Source organism: Anabrus simplex, chromosome 13 (assembly GCF_040414725.1).
Source record: "Anabrus simplex isolate iqAnaSimp1 chromosome 13, ASM4041472v1, whole genome shotgun sequence".
NCBI lineage: Eukaryota > Metazoa > Arthropoda > Insecta > Orthoptera > Tettigoniidae > Anabrus > Anabrus simplex.
The window spans coordinates 17024524-17048835 of NC_090277.1; the positions used below are offsets into that span (position 1 = coordinate 17024524).

Consider the following 24312-nt stretch of genomic DNA (forward strand, 5'->3'; position numbering starts at 1 on the left):
ACCTAGGTGTAATATTCGATACAAAATTACAATTTAAGACCCATATAGAAACATATACAACCAAGGCTATGCAATTACTAGGCATTCTCTATCGCTTCACAGAAATTTCTGACCCCATTGCTCTTCGTCACTTCTTCCTCACTATCATTCAACCTACTGCTCTCCTATTTGGACAACAGCCTCCCCCTCCAATACTAAACAGTTAGACAGAGCAGTGTCCTTCTTTGCTGCAATTGTAAGGAACAGAAACCCCAAGCTCAGAAATCTGTCTACGCAGAAGGTATTAATGGCAGTTAATGTCACCGCTGCATATCAGGCGACAGGTAGCTGACCTGAGTTTCCTCTACGAGATCTTAAATGGACATTACCGCTCGGAACATCTTGTTTCTCTCTTCTCTGTCCGTGTTCCTTCCCGCTCCACCAGAACCAAAGACCTTCTCCACGTTCCCCACACTCAGCACTTAATACTTCAACGATCTTTCCTAATCCGCCTCCCAACACTCTTTAACAATATTAATAGGAGACAAGAGCTTGATATAGCATCAAATAAAAGTGTATTCGAGAGGTGTGTAAATAGTATCTTAAAGATAAGTTGATGTGAAGGAATTATACCGCCATCTTGACCCACGACGACTTGGCTATGAACATAGACATTCTCATTGTTTTCGATTTGGACAGTTATTAGTAGGCTGTGTACCTGATCTTGTTATATTTTGTTATGTTTGTTATATTTTATTATGAAAGTTTGTTTGTTAAATAGTCTATTGACAGTGCAAGTGAAATTTGCTCAGTGTAGCTGTATCTTGTGCTTCGTGAATAAATAAATAAATAATAATTAAGGGAGAGTGCATAGGTTTCCTGTAAATTCGAAAATCGAAGGTGTTATGTCCGCGTGTAACAGTTAAGTCCAAAAAGTTTGAGTTCCTAACCTCATCCTCTTTAGTAAACTTAACACTGGGATCAATTTTGTTTAGGGATTCCGAGATCTCGTCACTATTAGTGACATTTTTGTCGATAATTACGAAAGAATCGTCTACAAATCTGAGCCATAAACATACGCCTTTTATTTGTTATAATTTTTGTGTGTTCTATTGTGTCCATATAAATATCTGCTAAGATGCCAGAAAGAGGGTCGCCCATCGCTAAGCCTTTTTGTTGGTAAAACTTTCCATTGAAAGAGAAAGTTATTGCTTGAGACAAAATTTAATATCTTAATGAATTCTTCAATTTCCATCTTACTAAGGCCGCTGTGTTTATTGATATTATCATTGATGATTCTTACAGTTTCTTTGGCAGGGATGTTTGGGTACATATTTAAGACATCATAAGAGCACATTGAGTGATTGGGTCGCAGCTTAAACTTGTTTAGAATTTCGCAAAAAGTGACTGAATTTTTTAAGGGATGTTTATTATTGAATACGTAATTCTTTTTTTAGGAAGCCATAAATGAATTTTGATACTTTATAGGTGGGGCTGTTTCTACAGTTTGATAGGGCGTATTGGAATGTCCTTCGTATGAATCTTTGGTAAGGCTCTGGTTGTCGGAATACTAGGGCTCATGTTAAAAAGTTTTTGTTATTCTTGTTCATTGAAAAGAAAGTTAGAACTTCCTATTAGAGTTTTTAGATTTCGCTGAATTCTCGTGGTTGGATCTTTGTTGACTATTGTGTATATTTTGTCCTTAAAAAAGTCTTCTGTTTTTTGAATGTATGTGTTTTGATCTAGGAGAACTGTGGATCCTGCTTTGTCTGCTTTTGTGACAATGTTGTTACAAGTGATGAAAATCATTTTTTGTCCGTATTGAAAATTTTGTAAAATATATAGGAAAATATTTAAAATTTATTTCCACCTATTCAATAAAATATACATATTTATATATATTTTATATATTATATATATTTTAATAATGTTTATTTTCTTTTTTACGTTCTGGATCAATTTTTTGTTGTTGAAATTTGAATTTGCGTTTATTTCTTCCGCTAATTTTGGTAGTTTCTTTATTACCTCAAATCTGGTATCATTTGTGTTTCCAAAGGGAGTTTAGAAATGTTAGCCTCGATCTCAGCTACTGTATTGATAATATCCGTTTCTTTTTTCTTGCTAGGCCAGTTATGTTTTAAGCCTTTATTCAAGATCCCGATTTCTTCTTCAGAGAACTGTATGTCTGTCAAATTAACTACTGTGGGTGTATTGTTCTGTGAGGGAGGTGCTTTTTGCGTGTCTGAACTACGTTTTGGTAACTGTGATTAAGTTTAAGCTGCGACTCAGTCACTCAGTGTGCTCCTATGATGTCGTAAATATGTACCCAAACATCCCTGCCAAAGAAACTGTAAGAATCATCAATGATAATATCAATAAACACGCAATGAAAGATACGGCCAGCAGTTGTGTGGTAAACGTTAATTAGATCTTCGGCAACTATACTGAAATGTTCCGGTACAAAACCCTCATAGGGCACAACTGTCATTTGGGAGATACAACAAAATTAAGACAGGAATTCAGCTCAAGTGGATTTAGAAGGAAAGTAAAGGATTACTTTCTGAGACCGAACGTTCCTTAAACTCTCTACGTGTGCACATCATACGGTTCTCGCCTTTCATGCACTGTACGCACTATCACATTTCCCGTCGTTTTGTGCGTCAAGATCGTCAGTATAATCTAAGTAATCCGTAAACGCATTTGAAACATCTTCTTGTATACGGCACGGTATTATCATTAGTCAACAAGTCTAAACCTAGCTTACTCTTGTAGTAATTTAGTCCAGGAGTATCTGAAAGGACTAAAATACTTCGGAAGTAATTTACTCTCGTATGGAAGTCGCTGAATGCGGACTTCAAGAGTACTTTACTACGGAAGTAGAACTTACTCTTGGTTGGTGCACCCTAAGAGACCTAATATATTAAGGCAAGGCATAAATTAATTAAATTTCAAGTGTTTAACCTAGTCTAAATTACAATAAATAAATAAATACAATACAATAAATTGAATAGGTGTAATTCTTTTAGCTCTTGTTTTACATTATATTGCTCTTCAATACAGAATGATGACATTATTCAGGTTCAAACGTATTCCCTTTGAAATATTGTGCTAAAAGATGGCTTGAAAGTCTGAAAGTAATGGGATGTGCTGTGGATGTCCTACGTAATGTTGACAGATACGTGGAAGGAGCAAAATAGACAAGAAAATCCCAAAGTGTAACAGCTTCAAAATAGTATCAGCTTAGGTAGGGTACGTTTATGCTGCAGCTTCACTGCTGGCACATCACCAAGCCTCGCTGCTCGACGTTAGGCGATGATGAAACAAACCAATGGATCTCAATCGGTGCTTTTACTTTTTACCTCCGCTGCTCGCTGCTATCCTCATCATATCGATGGTCTCAAACCTGTTGGTTTTTCAAGCCTGGCACATCGGTGGTTATCCTGTAACTTTGACTATGCTTGGTTTTTCCAAGGTTACCTGCTCTCTCACTTCACACTCTATACAGATGTTCTGCAATCACTTGCTATCTGAACCTGCCTTCAAACGAAGTGTGATTTGGAACCAGCAGCATGCTGGTCATAAGAGGTTCAAAGGGGATAAATGGAGCGACGCGATGACCGGCGGCCTGTAGACCTCTTTCTCCGTCTTGTGAGGGATAATGGCCTATTTTATCAGGTTTAAAAGTGGTTTATATTCGTTTTTAATTTTTCTTTTATTGTTAACCACTCTTTCATTCTATTGTCTATGGGCGATTGCAGAAACGATGACTAGTTTTAAGCCTTAGACAGCGTCTAAATCGAGTACGATCTTCCATTGCATAAACAATATCCAGCTGATGTTTAACTAGACATCGTTTAAAGTTTCAGTATTGGTTTGAAAATGGAGATAGAACTATCTTTCATGCAACTCTTTTTTTTTTTTTGCTACGGGCTTTACGTCGCACCGACACAGATAGGTCTTATGGCGACGATGGGATAGGAAAGGCCTAGGAGTTGGAAGGAAGCGGCCGTGGCCTTAATTAAGGTACAGCCCCAGCATTTGCCTGGTGTGAAAATGGGAAACCACGGAAAACCATTTTCAGGACTGCCGATAGTGGGATTCGAACCTACTATCTCCCGGATGCAAGCTCACAGCCGCGCGCCTCTACGCGCACGGCCAACTCGCCCGGTCATGCAACTCTTTGCTTGTCGCAGCCAATGAAATTCGTCGGTGCGTGCACCGAACGCTAGTCAGCTGTTTGTCTTACTACACATGACTCAAATATGGCTAAGTATGAGCATGACTTGCCCACAAATAAGAACATCGCTTTCGGTGGAAATTAAATGTATTATCGACACTAAAGTGACTCGCCACCAAAGTGTAGCTTTGATTATAGCATTCTGGTGAGTGTAATCTACTTGTAAATATGGTAGCTTCGACGAAAGGAAGATGAAACAACATTAATGTGTAACCGAATGAGTTGTACGGGCCATATAGATGCAGCTTGCATTCTGGAGATCGTAGGTTCGAAACGTATCATCGGCAGCCCTGAAGATTGTTTTCCGTAGTTTCCCTATTTTTATACCAGGCAAATACTAGGGTGGTTATTGGGGCTACGGCTCTTCCCCAGTCCCCTTTAAACAATAATCACCACTACTTGCCTTTTCCTATCTCATAGTTGCCAAAAACTTATACGATTACGATCATCATTTCTACTATCCACTTCATATCCGTATAGACTATAAGATCCAATTAATTGAAGGAACAAGAGTCCACCTGATCGACACTTTCACTTTTATTTAGCCTTAGGCAGTTACAATACAAGGTTGAAGGCAGCCGGATTAAACCCACTCCCGTAGCACGGGAAGTTAAACTAACACGCAAGACAAGGTTACAGATCGTGATACAGACGATCCAACTGTTCTCATACAAACTACAAATTAGCAAACTTCATATTCGAAACAAGCCACACCTCTCCACTCAACAGGAGATGAGACGTGAAAACACTGGATGCCTTCTTAAGGAAACTTTTTACCAATAGCTCAACAGAAATACTTCACATAGTGCATACAAGTTCTTCAGTAATCAACGAACTTATGGAAAATTCACAAGACTTATAGTGAACTATATTTTAGTCCATCAGTGTTTTTAACATTAAGATTTTTAATAATAAGTCATAGTTTAACTAACAATCGCCTTCAATGCATTCCCCCCTCCCCTCTCCCCCCCCCCCCCCCCCACATCCATTCACACATGCACTTCTAACACTTGTTTTTAAGGTTTTTAAGGTTTTAAGAAAATTGTGAGACTGTTTTTAGCTAATTTTTACTTTTGCCAAATTTAAGCAGCTGATGATGAATGCAACGCATTCGAAACATGTTCTGAACTTTTAATTAATGTCTATTGAAATAGCCTAAGGCTAAGTGAAAGTATTGATCAGGTGGACTCTTGTTCCTTCAATTAATTGCATCATCATTTCTTCGCTCCGGCAAGCCGGGTGCGGTTGTGCACGAGCCTCCTCCAGTTTCTTATCCATTCACAGGTGCTGCTCATATATGCGACACCAGTTCACATCTCTAATTTCAAGGTCCTTCATTATCTGCCTTTCACCAACATCATGAGGTCTTCCTCTTGGTCTCTTTCCAGGAACATTGTGGTCAAAGTATTTTCGAGGACTCGTGTGAGGGTTCATTCTTGTCATGTGACCATACCATTGCAATCTCTTCACTTCTAGAGTCTCCAGCAAGCTTCTTTCCAATCCAAGCTGTTGTCAGATACCCACATTTCTTTTATCCATTTTTGTTTTTTGTAGACAAGAATGGAGGAACTTCATTTCTGTTGCCAGAAGACGACTCTTTGTTGGTCCACCTGTGTTGCTGCTTCCAGGCCATACATCGGTATAGGTACTAGATATATTTTGTACAAGTTGATCTTGGAAACTAACAGAAATGTTTCATCCCAAAGTATTTGACATACAGCATGATAGAATTTGGAAGCTTTCTGTATTCTGTTACTGATCTCTTGATGTATGGTATTGTCTGATGACAGAACACTACCTAAACACTGGAAGTTGTCTACAATATCCATTTCCTCATCCCCAATTCTTAGATGAACAGTTGGAGAGTGTCTACTTGTCACCAAGCCAACTGTCTTCGTTTTGCTGATTTTGGGACCTAAGGTTGTAAAAGCTTCATGCCAGAGATCTAGTCTAGTTTGTACTTCCGCTTCTGTCTCATCCCATACCATTACATCATCAGCAAAAACCAGGGCATTAGTTGTTGGATCCTTTCTCTTAATCTCACTTAAATCTTCATCCATTATGATTATTATGATTATGAAGAAAATTAGTGAAAGACAACTTCCTTGCTGGACTCCACTCTTAGTTTCAAACCAACTGGACCTGGACACAACACTTGGTTTCATCATATAATCGTTGTACTTGTGCTATGATGTCATCAGGCACTTTCTTATGTCTCAAACATTTCCATATATTCCTGCGCGGTTCATGGTCGTATGCTTTCTCGATGTCCAGAAAAACAGTTATAAGTGTTTTACCTTTCCCCCAGTACTTCTCATAGAACATTCTGGTGGCAAAAATGAGGTCTATAGTTGATCTATGAGGTCTAAATCCATGTTGTTCCTCCTCAAGTGTAGGTTCAACATATTTTCGAATCCTGCTGTCAAGGATGGATTCGAAGATGGGATGAAGACTCCTTGCTTCCAGTCATTGGGTATTACGTTCTCTTTCCAGATTCTATTTAGTACCCTGTACATCCACTGTTGTCCTACCTGTCCTAGTGCTTTGATCATCTCAACACTTAATTACGGTACAGTGAAACCTCTCTATAACGGACACATTCGGGACCGAAAAAAATGTCAGTTATGAAGGGGTGACTGCCCGAGAGAGGTTATGAAACCGGTACCATTAAACATAAGTTGGAACACAATAACCCATGTATTGTATGTGTTAACAATTCTCGCAAATGTACCTTTAATTGTATACTGTATACAGTATTGTACAATATACTGCTCTGTACTTGCATGAGAAAGTTGTACATGGGCTGCTGCAGCTGCGATGTACTGTATTAAAGAGACAAGAACACTTCTCTGGATACTTCTATTGAGCACACTGTACACTATTACCGTTCACCATGTTAAAATGAAGAAAATGCGAGTTTTTGAAACTTTAAATCAATCTAGCAGAGTACAGTAAAACATTAGCACTTGAAAAAATTCTTAATGTTCGCTTGTTTTGTCCATTTCGGTTTAGCAGTGATATTTTCACTATATGCAATTAAATCCTGGGTCAAATTTACTCCCTTTTCATCGTTTTGTTTGTAATAGAATTCTTTCAGTCGCTTAACAAAGCAGAGAGCCTCACTGTACGACGTTATTGGCAGCACATTCATTTGCATAGTTTCTTCAAAGTAGTCATTAGCATCACCTTCACTCCTGCTTTTGTCAGAATCTTTATTTTTGTCCTTCTTCCCTTGGATTGACTGAAGAATTGTTTTCGTGTCTCCACTCTCACACTCTGTTGGAATATCTGAATCAATTTCACTTGTACACTGTAACCTGCTGCATTAATCAACTGTTGTGTTGTTCCATGTTGTCAAGAAGGGTATCCGATTCTATTTTGGGATGTCCACCACTAGTGGGAAACCCAGCTTTCAGAAAGCAGTTACAAATTGTTGAGGCCGTTACGTTTTTCCATGCATTTTTTTCTCCACTATATTGCTTGGAGAACAGTCAGTCACTTTGTCAGTGTTTGAAGGGTTATTTCATTCCCGTTAAGTTCTGATAATATGTGCTTCATGACTGTCTGTACATAACGTTGAAGTTTTGGATCACTCCTTGGTCAAGTGGCTGAGAAACTGATGTTACATTTGGTGGGCAAAAGACGATCTTCACATTTTGCAACTTAATTGTATCCAGATGCGGTGCTGCATTATCGAGGAATAACAACACTTTTTGCTCCTGGCGTATCATTTTTCTGTCCAATTGTCCTAGCCATTGTCATTATTTCTCTGGCCATCCATGCTTTCCTATTCGCTTTCCTTCAATGCCAAACTTCGTAACGTCCATATTCTTAGGGAAAACACCTTGGTTTTGCAGCTTTTCCTATCACAAGGGGCTTCTCCAGTTCTCCACTCATACTTGCACACAACAAGACCGTAAGACGTTCTTTCGCACTTTTCCACCAGTACAACGATTTCTTTTGAAACAAAAAGTTTTGTCGGATAAAACGCGGAAAAAAGAATCCAATTACATCGGGATTCAAAATATTTTCCGGAGCATACCCGTCTATGATTGAAGGTATTTTTTCTTGCCAGTTTTCAACAATCTCCATATTAACACTGGATGATTCTCCACAAATCACTCTGAAGTTGATACCATGTCGCTTTCTGAATCTTTCTAGCCAGCCATTCGAGACTTTGAAATCTCCAATACCTAATTCTGCCACGAATTCTAACGCTCTTGCTTGTATCATTGATCCTGACACAGGGACATTCTGACTTCTTTTAGCGAACTGCTCTAGCGTTGCCTTGTCAATGAGAGCTCCACTACCACTTTGAAACAGTTTAATACACTGTTGGTTGCTGTTTAAATGCCATTCTTTCACTAGTTCCTTTCTTTCACTAGTTCCTTTCACTAGTTGCTTTTTCACAATTTCAGCTGCCTGTGTCTTTCCAATCTTGAACAATTCGGACACCACACTTTCACACGTTTGATAGTCAATTATGCCTATCTTTTCTTTTAAGAGTTAAAAACTTCCTCGGAGCCATGTTTACACCAACTTACTAACGTAAAACTGAAAACATCAAAAGCCCACGAGTCAGTGAAAAGTAACTTGACAGTGAAGGTACGAATTCCGGTGCTGTCGAGCATGTCAGATCACACAACTTCCGGAAGTGATAGCGTAGCTTAGTGTTGCCTTCCAAGAATGTGTACAGCCTGGACCAAAAGTTACGGTGTCTGCAATTCCTGGAACTACCACCTGTGCAAAAAGTAAGCGAATACATACTGTACAGGACACACAGTATTTTTTGAAAATGAAAGTGTCCGTTAGGAGAGGTCTCTGATGATTGGGGCAAGTAATTCTGACTTATTGTCGAAGTGACGTATAATTCCATGGAAATTACCCCATGTATAATAAAATATATTGGTTGCCAAGAATTGTATTGAAGTTGACAGTTACCGGACTGTCCCTTTGTCAGTCTCAAGAAACAAGTCTCTTGAAAAGCTCTATGTCCCCATATATGTCAAATTAATTGCTGCGATTTAGCAGCGGGCGACCCACAGAGAGGCCATTGGACTAACCCTTCTTCCTGGAATCGTCTCAACATAATACAAATTACATATTTCATGGTACTTAACCTCTGATTGTGATTCACTCCTCTCATTTGAGGTTAAACAGTGTTCTCAGCAGTGTTTAAACATGGTCGGTTGAACGTCGGTTTTAGATGGTTTGTAAGTGATAAATGTGTCTGCAATGCGGCAGCCATATTTAGTTTAGTTTATTGGCTTTGTTATATGGTGGGGCTCAGGCTATGAAGCCTGCTGTTATGCCAAACCATATTATATAACAGCTTTATAAAATTTACAGAATAATGTACATAAAATCTTTTTTTACACATATTTTTAAAAAATCACTAAAATGAATTTACTTAACCTCTATAAATTTGTATCCTTATTGATAATTAAGAACTAAACAGTTTCTGCAATCGACTGTGTTCATCTATCTTTGTGTATTTTTAGTTTGAATTAAATATATGATTTTACTTCTATGTCAGTGCCTTATTCAATTTTCTTCTTCTTGCGTTCCGGCCTTCTAAGTACCACATTACAATTTCAATTCTTCCTCCTTAGTTCTTTCCTTTTCTTCCAGTATTTTCATTGTTTCACTGTGCTTTTTCCTGTCTTCAGTCTACTTGGAGCCTGTTTTCTTTTCCTTCCTCCCTTGGAATTCTTAGATTTGTAAGACTTTCTTCCTAAAAATCTTTCTTTCCAATAATTCTTCTTCTCGTATGTTGTTCCTTTCCTGGTCTTTCTTAACATCTTGAATCCAGGTGGTGGTTGATTTATTTTTCCAAAGGTACTTGAAGATTCGTTTAGTCTATTGTCATCTATTCTGTAAATGTGTCCAAGAAATAGCAATCTCCTTTTTCTTATTGTTTCTGATATGTTTTCTATGTTCTGGTAAATTTCATTGTTACTTCTTAATTTCCAAAACTCTGCAATTCTTAGAGGACCTAATATTTTCCTTATAATTCTTCTTTCTAATATTTCTAATTTATCGAGCTTGTAGTTCAGTGCTAGACATTCGCTGGCATAAAGGCATTCTGGTTTCACTACTGTGTTGTAGTGCTTTATTTTAAGTTTTCTTGATAAGCACTTTTTGTTATAAGTATTCTTAGTTATACCGTAAGATCTTTCCATCTTTTGCATCCTCTCCTCTATAGCAGATTTTTCCAAACCATTTTCTTGAATTGTCTCACCCAAATATTTGAATTTCTTTACCTTTTCTATCCGTTACTAAAAACTTTGGGGCACTTTTTATATTCATCAAAAATTTTGTTTTCTTGGCAGAGATTCTCAGGCCTGTCATGTTGGCTGTCTTTTCAAGGAGATTGACTTGCATTGCTGCATCTGTAAGGCTTTCTGAAAGTATGGCAAAGTCATCTGCAAATGCTAGGCAATTTATTGCAACACCTTTGTTCTTCTTCCCCAGCATGAGTGGCAATATTTTGGATTCTTTCAGTTTTTCATTCCAAATTCTTACAATTTTCTCCATGACACAATTGAAAAGGAGTGGAGACAGACCATCGCCCTGCCTGACACCTGTATTTATTTTGAAGGGTCGAGATATTTCGCCCACAAATTTTACTTTCGAGATAGTGTCTGTAAGTGATTCATGAATTAGGTTTGCCAATTTAGTTTTAACTCCAAATTCCTGGATTACTTTATCTAGTTTCCCTATCGACACAGTCAAAAGCTTTTTTAAAGTCAATAAATGTCACAATTATGTCTTTGGAGATTGTTAATCTGTCAAATTATAGATTTCAGGTTGAAAATCTGTTCAGAGCAAGATCTTCCCTCTCTAAATCCACCTTGATATTCACCCAGTTGACTGTCCAGTGTCGATTTTACTCTGTTTAGTAGTATTGTTGAAAATATCTTGTAAGCAACTGGCAAGAGAGATATACCTCTGTAGTTGTTGACATCTTGCTTGTTACCCTTCTTGTGTAATGGGTGTATTAGAGCCACTTTCCAATCCTCTGGGAATCTTTTCTGTTTCCCAAATTTCTTCAAAGATTATTTGTAGATCTTCTATAATTTTTGGTTCAGCCCATTTTAAACGTTCAGCTGTTATGGAGTCTTCCCCACTAGCTTTATTTTTAAGATTTTTTGATGCTTCCTTAATTTCTTTCACTGTTGGAGGTGAATCAGCTTCTAGATTTTCGTGAATTTCTGAAAATTCTAATTTATGATTTGGCTCAGGGCAGTTCAGCAGGTGTTCGAAGTGTTTTGCCAGAATCTCACAATTCTCGGCATTGCTAAGGCCAGTATTACCATTTGCAGCTCTGAAGCAAATACTCCGGGATTGATAACATTTCAGGTTATTCTTAAAGGTCTGATAGAAATTTTGGGAGTTATTTCTTACAAAATTATTCTCAATTTCTACTAGCTCTGATTTTTCAAAAGATCTTTTAACCTGCCTTATTATTCTTGTTGTTTCAATTTTATTATTTTTTACATTTTTTAATTTTAGAGGAAAATAAGGCATTGAGAATTAAATCCACTGTAGGGGTAGCGTGCGTGCCTCTCACCTGGAGGCCCCAGGTTCGATGCCAGGCCAGGGATTTTTACCTGGATCTGAGGTCTGGTTCGTGGTCCACTCAGCCTATGTGATTACAATTGAGGAGCTATCTGACGCTGAGATAGCGGCCCCGGTCTAAGAGGATTGGTCGTGCTGACTGCACGACACCTCATAATCTGAAGGCCTTCGGGCTGAACAGCGGTTGCTTGGTAGGCCAAGTCTCTTTCAGGGCTGTTGTGCCATGGGGTTTGGATTATTTTCAATTCATAATTTCCTCATTTTTCTAATCCTAGTCAGTGGGTTAATTATAACTTTTACCGGTAATCCATTTCGTTTCATGGCGTAACATCAGGGCCCGATTACCTCGATGTTAACCCACTTAAAAAAAAAAAAAAAAAAAAAAAAAAACAGGTATCAACATCATCAAACTATGGAATGAATTGGTAAAATAATGCAGAACGATTGTCGACTTTGTTTTAATTTTTATTTTTGCTATTTAGGGACCTCTATCATTACGAGCAGGTGATTTGTAAGAAGTATCTAGATTTTTGTGGAAAGATGGTTATTTTTTAAACTGTAAATACATTTTGTTTAGCAGACCTAACTAAAGTCAAAATGAGGTACACCATAACTCCTTGTTTTACATTTTTCAAAAGTACACTATTAAGTTACGAAATGAAGCATTGGTAACTTTAATTTTCAATCAACTCTTGCAGTAAAAAAGCACTGAAAAATCCAGGTGAGGAATTTTACATTTTTCATTACACTTTCAATACACCAAATTATTGTAAGATATATTTGCCAACAAAACTGTGACTCACTCGTTAAAAAACTATGAATTTATTCCGGACTTCAAAAGCTTCGGTTGCAGCTGCGTTGTTCCTCTTTTACAGGTTAGCTCTTGGAAGTAAGTCTTCATAGTCAGTGTTCAGTCCCTCACATGACTCAAAATACAAGCAGCCTTAACTATCAGTTCCGCTGTTTTGAATTTTTGACTACAACTGAGCATTGGTGAGCAGCGGTGCTGCTGCAAGGTAAAAGCAGCCTGGCTATAGTCAGCAGCGAGGTGCTAGGGCCAGCCATGAAGCTGCAACATAAACCTACCCTTAAAGATAAGCTTCTTAAGGCCAAGTTGTCATTTTCATCACCACTTGTTAGAGATGTGGAACTATTCCTAAATCAGTTTCAGGCAGATCTTCCATGTGCACCACTCCTGTCTGAATCTCATACGAACAATGAAAAATGTAATGACAAGTTTGATTAAATCTGAGTCATTGCAGTCTTCAGGAAATGTCCTAAAAATTAATTTAGACTGTAGAGAAAATCAACAACAAACTGACTCTAACCTCCATTTGTATCAGCTGACTAATAAACTAATATTATGAGTGAAGACGTTTTATTAGCCATGTGTATATCATTATGAAACAGAAGTTGGTGAACTAATAATTATTTTTATCTATATGTATAAAATAAGAGTTTTGTCTGTACATTGCTCAGAATTTTAAAAGAATGGTATTTCTGTATAGGACAAGTCCACAGTAACAAGAAAATGCACTTTTAAATTTTCTGTCATGTCTGTCTGTCTGCCTGTATGTACGCTCATTACAAGAAAATGTACCGTAGCATCTATTATAAGAGATATTCATGAATTTGATTTTTGGTGCTAAGTCCATATCAGCGCCGAGCCACAAGAAAATCGGTATATAGTGTCGGGGAATAAGAAACTACCGTCGAGGCTATAAATAAGTTTTTTCACCTGGATGAAATGGTGGTTTAAGGGAAGGCCTAAAACTTAATTTTTAAATGCCTATGTTAATGGTTCTTTCGAAAAGTACTACATAACAGAAGTTATAGAGAATACAATTTCCAGTATTTTTTATTCATTTTTACCGTACCAGTTATGATAAGAGTGGTATTTAGAATCAGAAGAAAACTAAATGTGAAGGCGTACAATATCGAAAGCTCATAAAACTGATTAACAATAACGTTACATTGACTGTTTGTTGTGATGTTCTGTCTCTTATGCTGCTGCTCATCTCCTATAGATGGGATTGCTGCTGCATACCGAGCCTAACAGCCTGCCTGAATATTGGCAGGAAATAGCTGGGGAGCTAAAATATGTAAAAGAATTCTGTATACATTGTGGAATTCTGTAGCAAAGCATGGGTACTTCAGCTAGTGAGTTCTAGTATTAGTTTTATGAAACAGGGTCCTGAAAGAGGTCTCTGTAACATATTTTAGTATGGGTATGTAAATGTCTTAGGTGTAGTTTAATGAGAATTATTTAAAGAGGTTCATATTTATTTATATAAGGTGCTGTAAATGTGCATATTTAAAGGCCTATAGGTTTAGTTTAAATTTGGTTATTACTTTAGGAATCATCTGTAATTAGGCAAATAACCTGTTGATGATAAATCTTATCTCACAGGCTGAAACATGTTACAATATTATGTATTTATATACTACAAAATGTTGAATGGTGGAATCATTGCAGAGGTGAGTTATGCAACATATAATTTCTGACCTTTATGTTTGATGCCATTTTTTTTGTATCATGCAAGGAATAAATATGAAGATACAACTGTTTAATTTTTCAAAAAACTTATATCTCTGGAAATATGTTCTATCTAAAACTGTACATAGTTTTTTAAATACGATCATTTAGGGGCTATATCGTACATTTTACCGTTCAGCCTGCAACACAGGCTTTAGGTTTTAGTGCTAACTCCATTAACACTGAATGTTCCTAACATGACAAATATTGTTGTTAGTGGTAACACATTAGCTGCATATGATGATTGTTGTTGGGGTGGCTTTTAGAAGGGGCAAAACCTTGCGATCATCAGGAAGGATGATCGACGCATCGGGGAAAAAACTGAACTAAACTGATCAACAGTGTGCCACTGGATGGAATTATGATCTATATGTAACAGTAAGAAGTTTGAAGGACAATCTTCACATCACGTAGTCTTCCACTGTGGGTCAGTGGATCGCAGCTGGGGCAGTCTTGATACTCCGTGTGTCACAGAGATGTCTGACATTTGGAATTCATGGGACAGAAGTTACAACTCTACTGAAGGTGTTCCACCTATTCAATTCATATTCTTATAGTAACGACTGTATAGGTTGAAACACCATGGTACTAGGTTAGACTTTTCTTGGAAGTCATCTTCAGACTTGGATCCTAAAAATGGACATGACAATGATGCAGTGATACACAGTACAAATGAACAATAGTAAAATCTGGCAAGGTTTGAAAATTTAAACTAAAATACACATTCCTCATTTGTAGTTTACAAGAGTCTATTTAAAATGATTTCAAAAATTCTACATTAAAACTTAATTAGCTGAAACTCTTCTTTTGAATTGTACTTACCTTCAATACGGACCACTCCTTCTGTTGGAGTAACACAGAACATGAAAATTGACGAGCAGGCAGCCTAGATGGTCTTGATTGGGGTGAGGCAAGTTGTAAAAGACTATTGTTCTTCCAGGCTGCATGAGTGCTGGAGCCCACTTCAATCCTCACGGTAAGGAACATGGAGGTCCTACAGATGCCGTTCGTCACGTTGGTGATTTGGGAAACATAGAGGCTGGATCTAATGGTGTTGCCAAGGTTGACATCACAGACAGCATCATCTCTCTGACAGGATGCCACAGTATTGTTGGCAGGACACTCGTGGTGAGTACCATTTATTTAACTTGTTATTTCTAGACACCCAAATCATGCAGAATTGCAGACGTATGAAGGAAGATTACTTTGTATAACTCATTTTCAGGAAAAAGTAGAAATGTCGGGTTTTGAATGCAAACTTCTCAGATGTCTAAATGCTGGTACAACATTCAGTCATATGGCTCACTTATGTTGTAACACCAAGAAATGAGCCTAATAACACTTACATCATGTCATCCATGCCTTTGTTCTTTTCCATTACTTAGTTTGACCTGTTGGGAGCCTTTTTGTGCTTCTGTGCTTGTCCTCTGTCCCTAGTATTTTACTACAGTATTCATCTTTTGTTTGTCTTTTTCCTTTAACCTGCCTTTAATAACATCCCACACTTCCCACATCGGTCAACATGATCCCTAGTGTGTTGCTGTCCGCCCTTGTGATGTAGCTGGGGTTGACGACGAGAAAGCCTGTTGTCCTTTTGTGTGTTTTTTAATGTTTATCCTAATCTCTTTTTGTTGCTGCCTGTTCCCACACTGTGCGCTCCCCCTGATTGCCGACTAGGTGGCTTGCACGAGGCAAGCTGGCGAATTTTAGATCTTCTGTGATCTGCTAACTCTCCACACAGATCTTCAACCTGCAATACAGCTGACTTGGACTAGCCTTAGTTGATGCATAGACTACATTTATGACTGGAATGCTAATACTTGTTGTAATGCACATTCTATTAAAATCTTTAACCCTTTCGGTGGGCGGTGCGGCGAGATCCGCGGCTACAAGTCTCTTGCTCTGCAAGGAACGCGGATATATATCCGCCGATTCAAATTACTTTTTTTTTTTCTCAGTTGCCTACCTGCAGAGGTTTATTTCCTTTTCAGCAGCGTATTCTGGATGAGTCTGCCCTCTGATTTGAAATTTTCAACTATGTTCTCCCAATAACATCGTGTCCTCCACGAGTTGCATTGTAAAGAACGCAGCTTACGTCCAGGCAAGAACGACCTAAGGCCTAATAGCTTCGCGTTCAAGCTTTAGCTAATCATCCCTTGGATGTAATAATATTGCTGTAGAAGGGATTTCTAGAGATTGTGATGCTGAACAGACCTCGCTGATGACATTTTAGAACTGTGACCTGATTTATTATCCCCAGTCTTGAGTTCTTCCTTCACGACTGGAGTGTGTGTTTACTGCGAGTTACACAACATTTATTACCGTACGCATCGAGAATACAGGCACAATTCACGATTTCCGTCCTAATTGCAGAGATCAGGGTTCTATTTGATCCTTTTTCTTAATTTTTCTGCCAAAATGTCTAAAAGGAATAACCAGCCCCCACCGTTAGTGGAAGATGATTTACGGGTCATAATAAAAGAAATGTTGGAATTTAGTGGGGAGAATAGTTATATTAGTGAAGTAAGTTCTGCCAAATGGGAATTCGTAAGTGACAGGAACATACTTGGAATAAGTACTGCAAGCTCGAACATACAGGGTTCGGGCCCAGCTGATGCGAATGTTCAGCAGTCGCAAAAGAGAGAGCACATGTTCGATTCCAGCTCAAGTAGCGACTATGTCAGTGGTGACGATAATACTGATTACAATTCAACCAGTGTAAGTTGTTCATCAACTTATACTGAAAATGGACAAAGAACGTTCCACTTTGATCCAAAATTCCATCGTGATATAAAGGGGAAATTTTTATGGAAAACAAAACTGAGCAAAATATTTGAATTAATTTTTATGACGATTTATGCCAGAACATAGCTGAACAGACAAAAGACGCCCAGCAGGAAATTGCACATAAAACCCAGTTTAGTAAGATGAAATGAAGTCGAGATCAAGACTGGGCCTGAACAAATAAGGACAAAATTAAGCTTCTTATCGCCATAATGTTACCACAGGGGATTGTACAGAAACCTAAATTAGGACACTATATTTCTCACATTCGCTTGTTCACTACACCTATGAGCTGATAACACAGAAGATTTTTTTTCTCTCAGGACTGTGTCTCCTAGGCGGTTGAGGCGCTGGCCGGCCTTCTGACCCCAACTTGGCAGGTTCGATTCTGGCTCAGACCGGTGTTATTTGAAGGTGCTCAAATGTGTTGGCCTCTTGTCAGTAGATTTACTGGCATGCAAAAGAACTGCTGTGGGACTAAATTCCGGCACCTCAGTGTCTCCGAAAACCCTAAAAATAGTTAGTGCGACGTAAAGCCAATAACATTATCATTATTATTTATTATTATTATTATTATTATTATTATTATTATTAGATTTTCCTCCACAGCTTTTTACATATCTCTGACAATGAGGTGAATAATGGACAAATTCCTCCCAAAATATACAAGATAAATCCAGTATATGACCATCTGTTAATAAAATTTTCAGAAGCTTATACCCCTGATGGCAAAGTGTCAATTGATGAGAACCTGTTGCTATGGAAGGGGTAATTAGAGTAGAAAGTATACATACCAAGAAAACGATCGTGTTTCGGAATGCAAACATAATGCAACGCCGAGACAGGTTATATAGCATGATCTGCTTCAGTGTGTATCATAATGAACAGCTGTAAGAGACATAACACTGTGAAGACTGTAAATACTCTAAATATTACCTGTACTGTAGTGTAATATGTTCTGTGTATGTCACTTATGAATTGTAGGTAGGCTATAACTTGATACCTCGAAAGCGCTAACCAACATAACAAAATGTATTATAATTTATTCCATTGTAAATCTTTTAAGTACATGTGAACTTTGTAAATCTACAATTTACATGTAGAGAAACATTTATTTCCAGGCAGAAATTTTTAGTAAACTCCCTAAAGTATTCAGGTAAAAGTTGGCTGTATAAATGAAAACCAGAGCTTTCCTATTAGGAAGAAGTAACCTCGATATCACAGTGTGGAAGCGCTTAGTACGTTTTTGCACAAAGTATTGAAAAATTAAAATAATAGAATTTTCCAACAATTAAATACATTATATTCAAGTAAATATTTCTCTTAGGGACCTTCAGTAGTTCATTATAGTCTAAGATTGTTTTTAATCAAGTAATTAAATATTTTCTTCAGTCAGGGAAATCGCTCCCCACCTGGGAGTGAGCTGGTATGTACCGAGCTGCCCGCTCACAATACAGAACATTCATTTCACATAATAATGTAATCTTGCTTAGAGCCTCCATAGCTCAGACAGCAGCGCACTGCCCTCTCGCCTCTGGGTTCCGTTGATGAAATTCCGGTCACTCCATGTGAGATTGTACTGGAGAAAGCGGGGGCCGGACAGGTTTTCATATCGTCTTTCATGCCAATAACACGCAGATATCATTTAATTTCATCTGCCATTCATTACTCAATGCCCCAGACTTCATCAGCTGGCACAATTCCTATCGCTGCTAGATGGGGGGCTTCATTCCATTCCTGACCCTGTCAAATGACTGGAAACAGGCTATGGATTTTTAGTGTGATGTTGCTTATCGTAACACATTGACGACAGACCTCGAACAGAGGCTGCTACCCCATATAGACTGGATAATTCAAGCCTCCAAGAAAAATTACACTGCTGCACTCAAACTACTGTAACTGGAAAAGGATTCAAGATATCGACCTCAAACTTGGAACATGTACTCACTTAGTAGTCAGTACATTGATACCTTTCAAAGCAGTGCCGTTTGTAGCTCCATTTAATAGTCTAAGCACAGTGTAGTATTAATGCAGTGTTTGTCAGTTATTGTATTCAAGTATACAAGGATTTCTCTTTACAGCTACTCCCCGTTTAGTGTTAGCCATACTTAATTCACTGTCATTTAAAATTAAGAATTTCACTGTCACTTGATACTTATTACAACCACTCTGTACATAGTTAATCACAATTATATACTGAAGGTTTAAAAAAACGAGGTGAAGCGATAATTTATATCCTATGACTACACCGTTTGGAACTCTTAATCTTGCCCACATTTATATCAATAATCAAGGAAATGCAAGGTGCATGAAAGTAAGAATTCTCGTAGCCCTTCAACTAGTATAGGCTGTTACCTACTGTCAGCTGAGAAACTACGAGAATTCTCAGGGCGCATTACCCATGTGGGATATCAGATCATGAATCTGCATATAAATGATAAAATACTTTGTAGTCACATAGGGCATGTTGCCGTGGACGTAAGAACGCCCGTGTATATACAAATTTTTCGTGGCTATAAAAGCTGTACAGTTAAAAAAATACATTGACACTAAAATCTGTCATCCCTCTACTCCATGACATGATTGAAAGTATTAAAAATTATAGCCAACAGATAGCACAACAAGCTACAAATGATGCCCGTGCATAAAAACAGAGGTCTCTGGGGCCCATCAGAAACTGCTGGCCGCAGTACTACGGAGATCTCTGGAGCCGATCATCAATGTAATAATAGGTTACAGCAAAACGGTAGTGAGTTGGAGGTGGTTGGTCACATGTTTGATCCATCTTTATCCTGAACATGATCAGTGGATAAGTTTTCTTAGTGATACAGTATTGTGCTTTACGTCTGCCAGCATTCATTCTTCTGAATTGCAGTAGTCTTACTCTTCATTGGCTGACTTTCAACTAGAACTCTGGCCTCAGAAATGACACTGAACCTATACAAATCATTCCTTTGTGGTGTTACCTCTACTACAGTGGTAACACCAAACAAGGCACAAACACAGTTAAAGGGGAAGGTAAGAGTACAATACACAATATAAGAAAACACTACACACTCGGAAAAACAGTAACTAGCCTTTACGCGGATCTCCAACAAAACAAGTATGTAACTATCAGTAGGGCCAACTAGTGAACGACAAAACGGGAAGATGGAAGGGCTGGGAACCTACCAAAGGCATGGACATGGCTTAGATAGCGGATTCCGAAATGAATCGCCGTGATCCTTAGTTTTTAAAAATATTATTTACAAGATAATTCTACATATACATTCCAAGTTATGAGCTATAAGTTCAGTGATATACATAGGTTATTCGTAGCAGTGTAAATTCAAATTACAAATCAACTGTACATCTAGTTACCAATGCAGTAGTACAATGCAATTTACAGGTTATCCAAAATCTAGCGTACCTAAAGTGATACAGAACTATCAGAGGCAAACCCCAAGGGAAATACTATTAAACTACAATATACATATTTTAGTGAAACAAAACGGGAATGCCTCGGAAACGAACAGGTAAGTCCAGCTGAAAAACTAAGGCGTCATAAGTAACTAATTTGGTGAATCTAGGCGAGGTTAGGGCAGACTCCTGTATGAAAAGCAAATCGGAACATTACGGAAATTTTAGCAGGAACGGAATTAAAGAGTGCTTACCCGAGGAGAGTGCCATCCCGAAAACCGGGGGACGTCAACCAGATAGGCTGCTCGCAGACAGATAAACCGAGACCGACAAAATTCAGGATACAGAATTGATTCGAACACTGCCTCGCTCACTATATATAGGAATTACTGGCCTTGGAGGCAACCAATCAGCGTGCACGTGTTCCCTATCGCCATCTAGACTCACCAATCACAACCTTACTTTCGATTGCGAACTTTGACTAACATTCTAGAATACGCATGATCGCGAAAGTCGTATTTTTCCAGAATAGACAGAACACACTTTCTAGAACACTACCAACAAAGTAACACACCCTGTACAAAAGTTACGTAACTTTCTGGATCTTTCCAGGAACTATAGACAGAATTCTACTATTTACAAATGCCTATGTTACATTATTATACAGTACAGGTTAGGTCATTAAATTATATTATGCTCTACAAATAACAGTACAGGTTAGGTCATGATAAATAAAACATTATATAGTACTTCGCCAATAAAGTCTTAAAAAAATTACAGTCCACTCATGCTACATAGTTCACTTGTAACAGTGGGATGGATTCCTGTAGGCGCTTTTAAACTTCTGGCAGAATCTCGATAAATCTTCAGTCTGCACTCAATGGATTCTTCAAACAATGTCAACGTCATTCTCCTCTTGTTCGCAGGCTTTCCTGAAGATTGTTCGGTATTTATATCGATTCCTTCTGGTTTGATTAGTACCTCGTCATTGTAATCCTTAGTCTGTCATCAAATATTCGTGGAGTTTTATAGGTCCTGATGTCATGCTCTTTCTACATCAGCAGCACTTTTTGACTTGGGAAATGATGTGGAGGTGGCATGCCACAATTTTCAGAAATAATGAAACATGCTGGATTTGCCTTTTCATTCTCCGTGGTGAGTAATGTCATCCACACTTTCTTGTTGGATCTAATTTATGTATATCCATGTTCTTGAAGTATCGGTGCTTGGCTTCTTTACCTGTAGGATTTCTTTGTTTTGCCAGTCGTGAAACCGCATAGATAACTGGTCTGCGTTTCAGCTTTTTTTCCCCTCATGTCCCCCTTCAAACGGTGATTTACACACTCAACAGACCAGAATACTCCTGTACGGAAAGTGGAATGCCCAATTAGTCAAAGGAAATACCCAGTGATTGCAGATAGAATATACTATAACGGAGTTCATGAGCTCACGTCAGACAGTCTAGAACAGCGATCCATCACAACCCACCTTGGATCCCCTTTCTTCGCACTACTTGTACGGCTTGAGATCTTCTGTTTGAGCTTATCTAATTAATAACACAATAGGAGGAATGATAATGCATTGGCTTTGTTGATGGCTTCCTATCCAGATAGGCTTTGAAGACCTGTGAAGTAGGGTCAGGATACTCGCATGAAAAGTCACCCATTGACATTGGCTAAATCCACTGTGACCAAGGGTGGCTGCCTCTGCCTCAAAAATACCGGAATACAATGGAAGATCTCTTTAATAATAATAATAATAATAATAATAATAATAATAATGTGATCATAAAACAAGATGCTAGACGAGGAGCAAATTCAGAATTTGCAGTAAAACTGCTGTACTCGCAAAGCACAGTGCAGTTCAGCAGTTTAATACAAAATAATCCTGTTTTTGCATTATTCAATGGTTCTGAGGCATTATGTTACAACTAATTCAAAAATATGAATGGTACTGACACGGACTCACAGCTTCAAATTGTCATTGGCTAAAAAATTCAAGTACAGGATTCATTCCTGGTTATTCACAAAAATACAAGGTGTCCAGGTTAAAGATATAATATATAAAATTTAATAACTTGAGAAATAGTATAGATGCTTATTGACTCAAACGGTTTTCTGTGTTCGCGTGCGGTGGTGGTGTGCATGCGCGTAACTGCATTGTTCACGAGAAGCTTGCCAGTAACCATGTGGACTCCACAGCAGATGTTGTGTGTGTGCTTTCGCTCGTGGAGATAAAATCCGTTACACTACCACAACGTAAATTTCGGCCCGAGTATGAACTGTTACCAACTGATGTTCCTACTTGCGTAACAATCATAAATGGAACAGGCGCGTGCGAGAATCTGGGACCTTGCTGTCGATGTCGGGCTGCCACACCAAGTACGCACTTTGAGGCTACTGTTGATTTAATCCGCAAATCCTTCAAGCGGAGCCCTTGTAAGTCAATTCGGCAAGCAAGTAGGCAGTTACAGTTACCTAGTTCGACAGTACACGATGTCGTCCACGAAAGGTTGCACCTACGGGCGTACAAACTGCAGCTTCGTCAGAAAATCAAACCTCAGGAGAGGCCGCTACGTAAGGCATTCGCAGAGACAATTCTGGCAAAAGTTGATGGAAATGAGGCATTCCTCGATTCGGTCTGTTTCTCGGGCGAGGCTACATTCCATATTTCTGGCACGGTGAACAAGCACAATTGCCGCATATGGGGATCTGAACATCCATCCTACGTAGTGGTAGAGTTGGAACGGGACTCTCCGAAAGTGAATGTGTGATGTGGATTGTTGAAGGACAGGGTTATTTGCCCATTCTTTTTCGTGGAGCCTATAGTTTATGGAACAAGTTACCTAGACATGTTGGAGCAGTATGTTGTGCCACAACTTCCTCATGACGTGATCTTTCAGCAAAACAGTGCACCGTGCCATTATGCGGAAGTTGTGAGGGATTTCTTGAATCGCGAGTTCCCAGATTGCTGGATTGGGAGAGGTAGTCCATCAATTGCTTGGCCCCCTAGAAGCCCTGACATTATGCCACTTGATTGTTTTCCTATGGGGGTTTGTCAAGAATCAAGTGTACCAGACACCAGTTTGTGATTACCAGATCTGCGTCATCGCATTCGTGCAGCTATCGCAAATGTTGCGCTTACAATGCTGCAGAACACTTGGAGAGAAGTGGAATACCGATTAGATGTCTGTTTTCTCACTAATGGTATGCATATCAAGGTTTATTGGGTACGTAAAAACATTTTGAGTTACCCTACTAGTAGAAACAAACCACAAGTAAATATCTCCAACTTCTCAAGTTAAGTTTTAATACCTTTAGGCCCAGTTTCATCAACATGTTAGTACTTAACAAGGTGTTAAATCATTTTAACATACGATTTAAGAAAATTTGCGTTTCATCAACAACTGTTAACATTAACAAATGTATTAGGCCCGGTTTCATCAACACATGTTAAATATATACTAACAAGTAGTTAGTTAATTCGGAGTTAGAAATTTAACATCTTGTTAGGTTTCTTGCGTTTCATCAACCTTTTCTTGTGAAATGTTAACTAATCGACTGTTAACTCTCCCAATATTGCGAACTGGTGCGAATCAAGGAGGCAGTGGTACGAACATGCTGTTTTACAGCGCGCTCCGATGCGCTTTTGTTTGAGCACAGCTGTAAAATATGGCGCGTGAAGTGAAACGGAATCGTAGTTCTAATTTTTCCTCCTTCGAAAAAGAGTTGTTAATCGAATTAGTTAGTAAATATATATATAAGTTATTGAGTGCAAGCGCACAGATGGCTTGACG

General features: G+C 38.4%; 1 protein-coding gene across 1 annotated transcript in view; it reads left to right on the forward strand.

Moving 5' to 3' along the window:
- Positions 1-24312, forward strand: part of Sod1 (Superoxide dismutase 1) — a 49460-nt gene that overhangs the window by 15176 nt on the left and 9972 nt on the right. The window contains exon 3 of the mRNA XM_067157367.2: positions 15274-15461. Coding sequence (XP_067013468.1) covers positions 15274-15461 — 188 coding nt within the window. The remainder of the gene's footprint in view (positions 1-15273; positions 15462-24312) is intronic.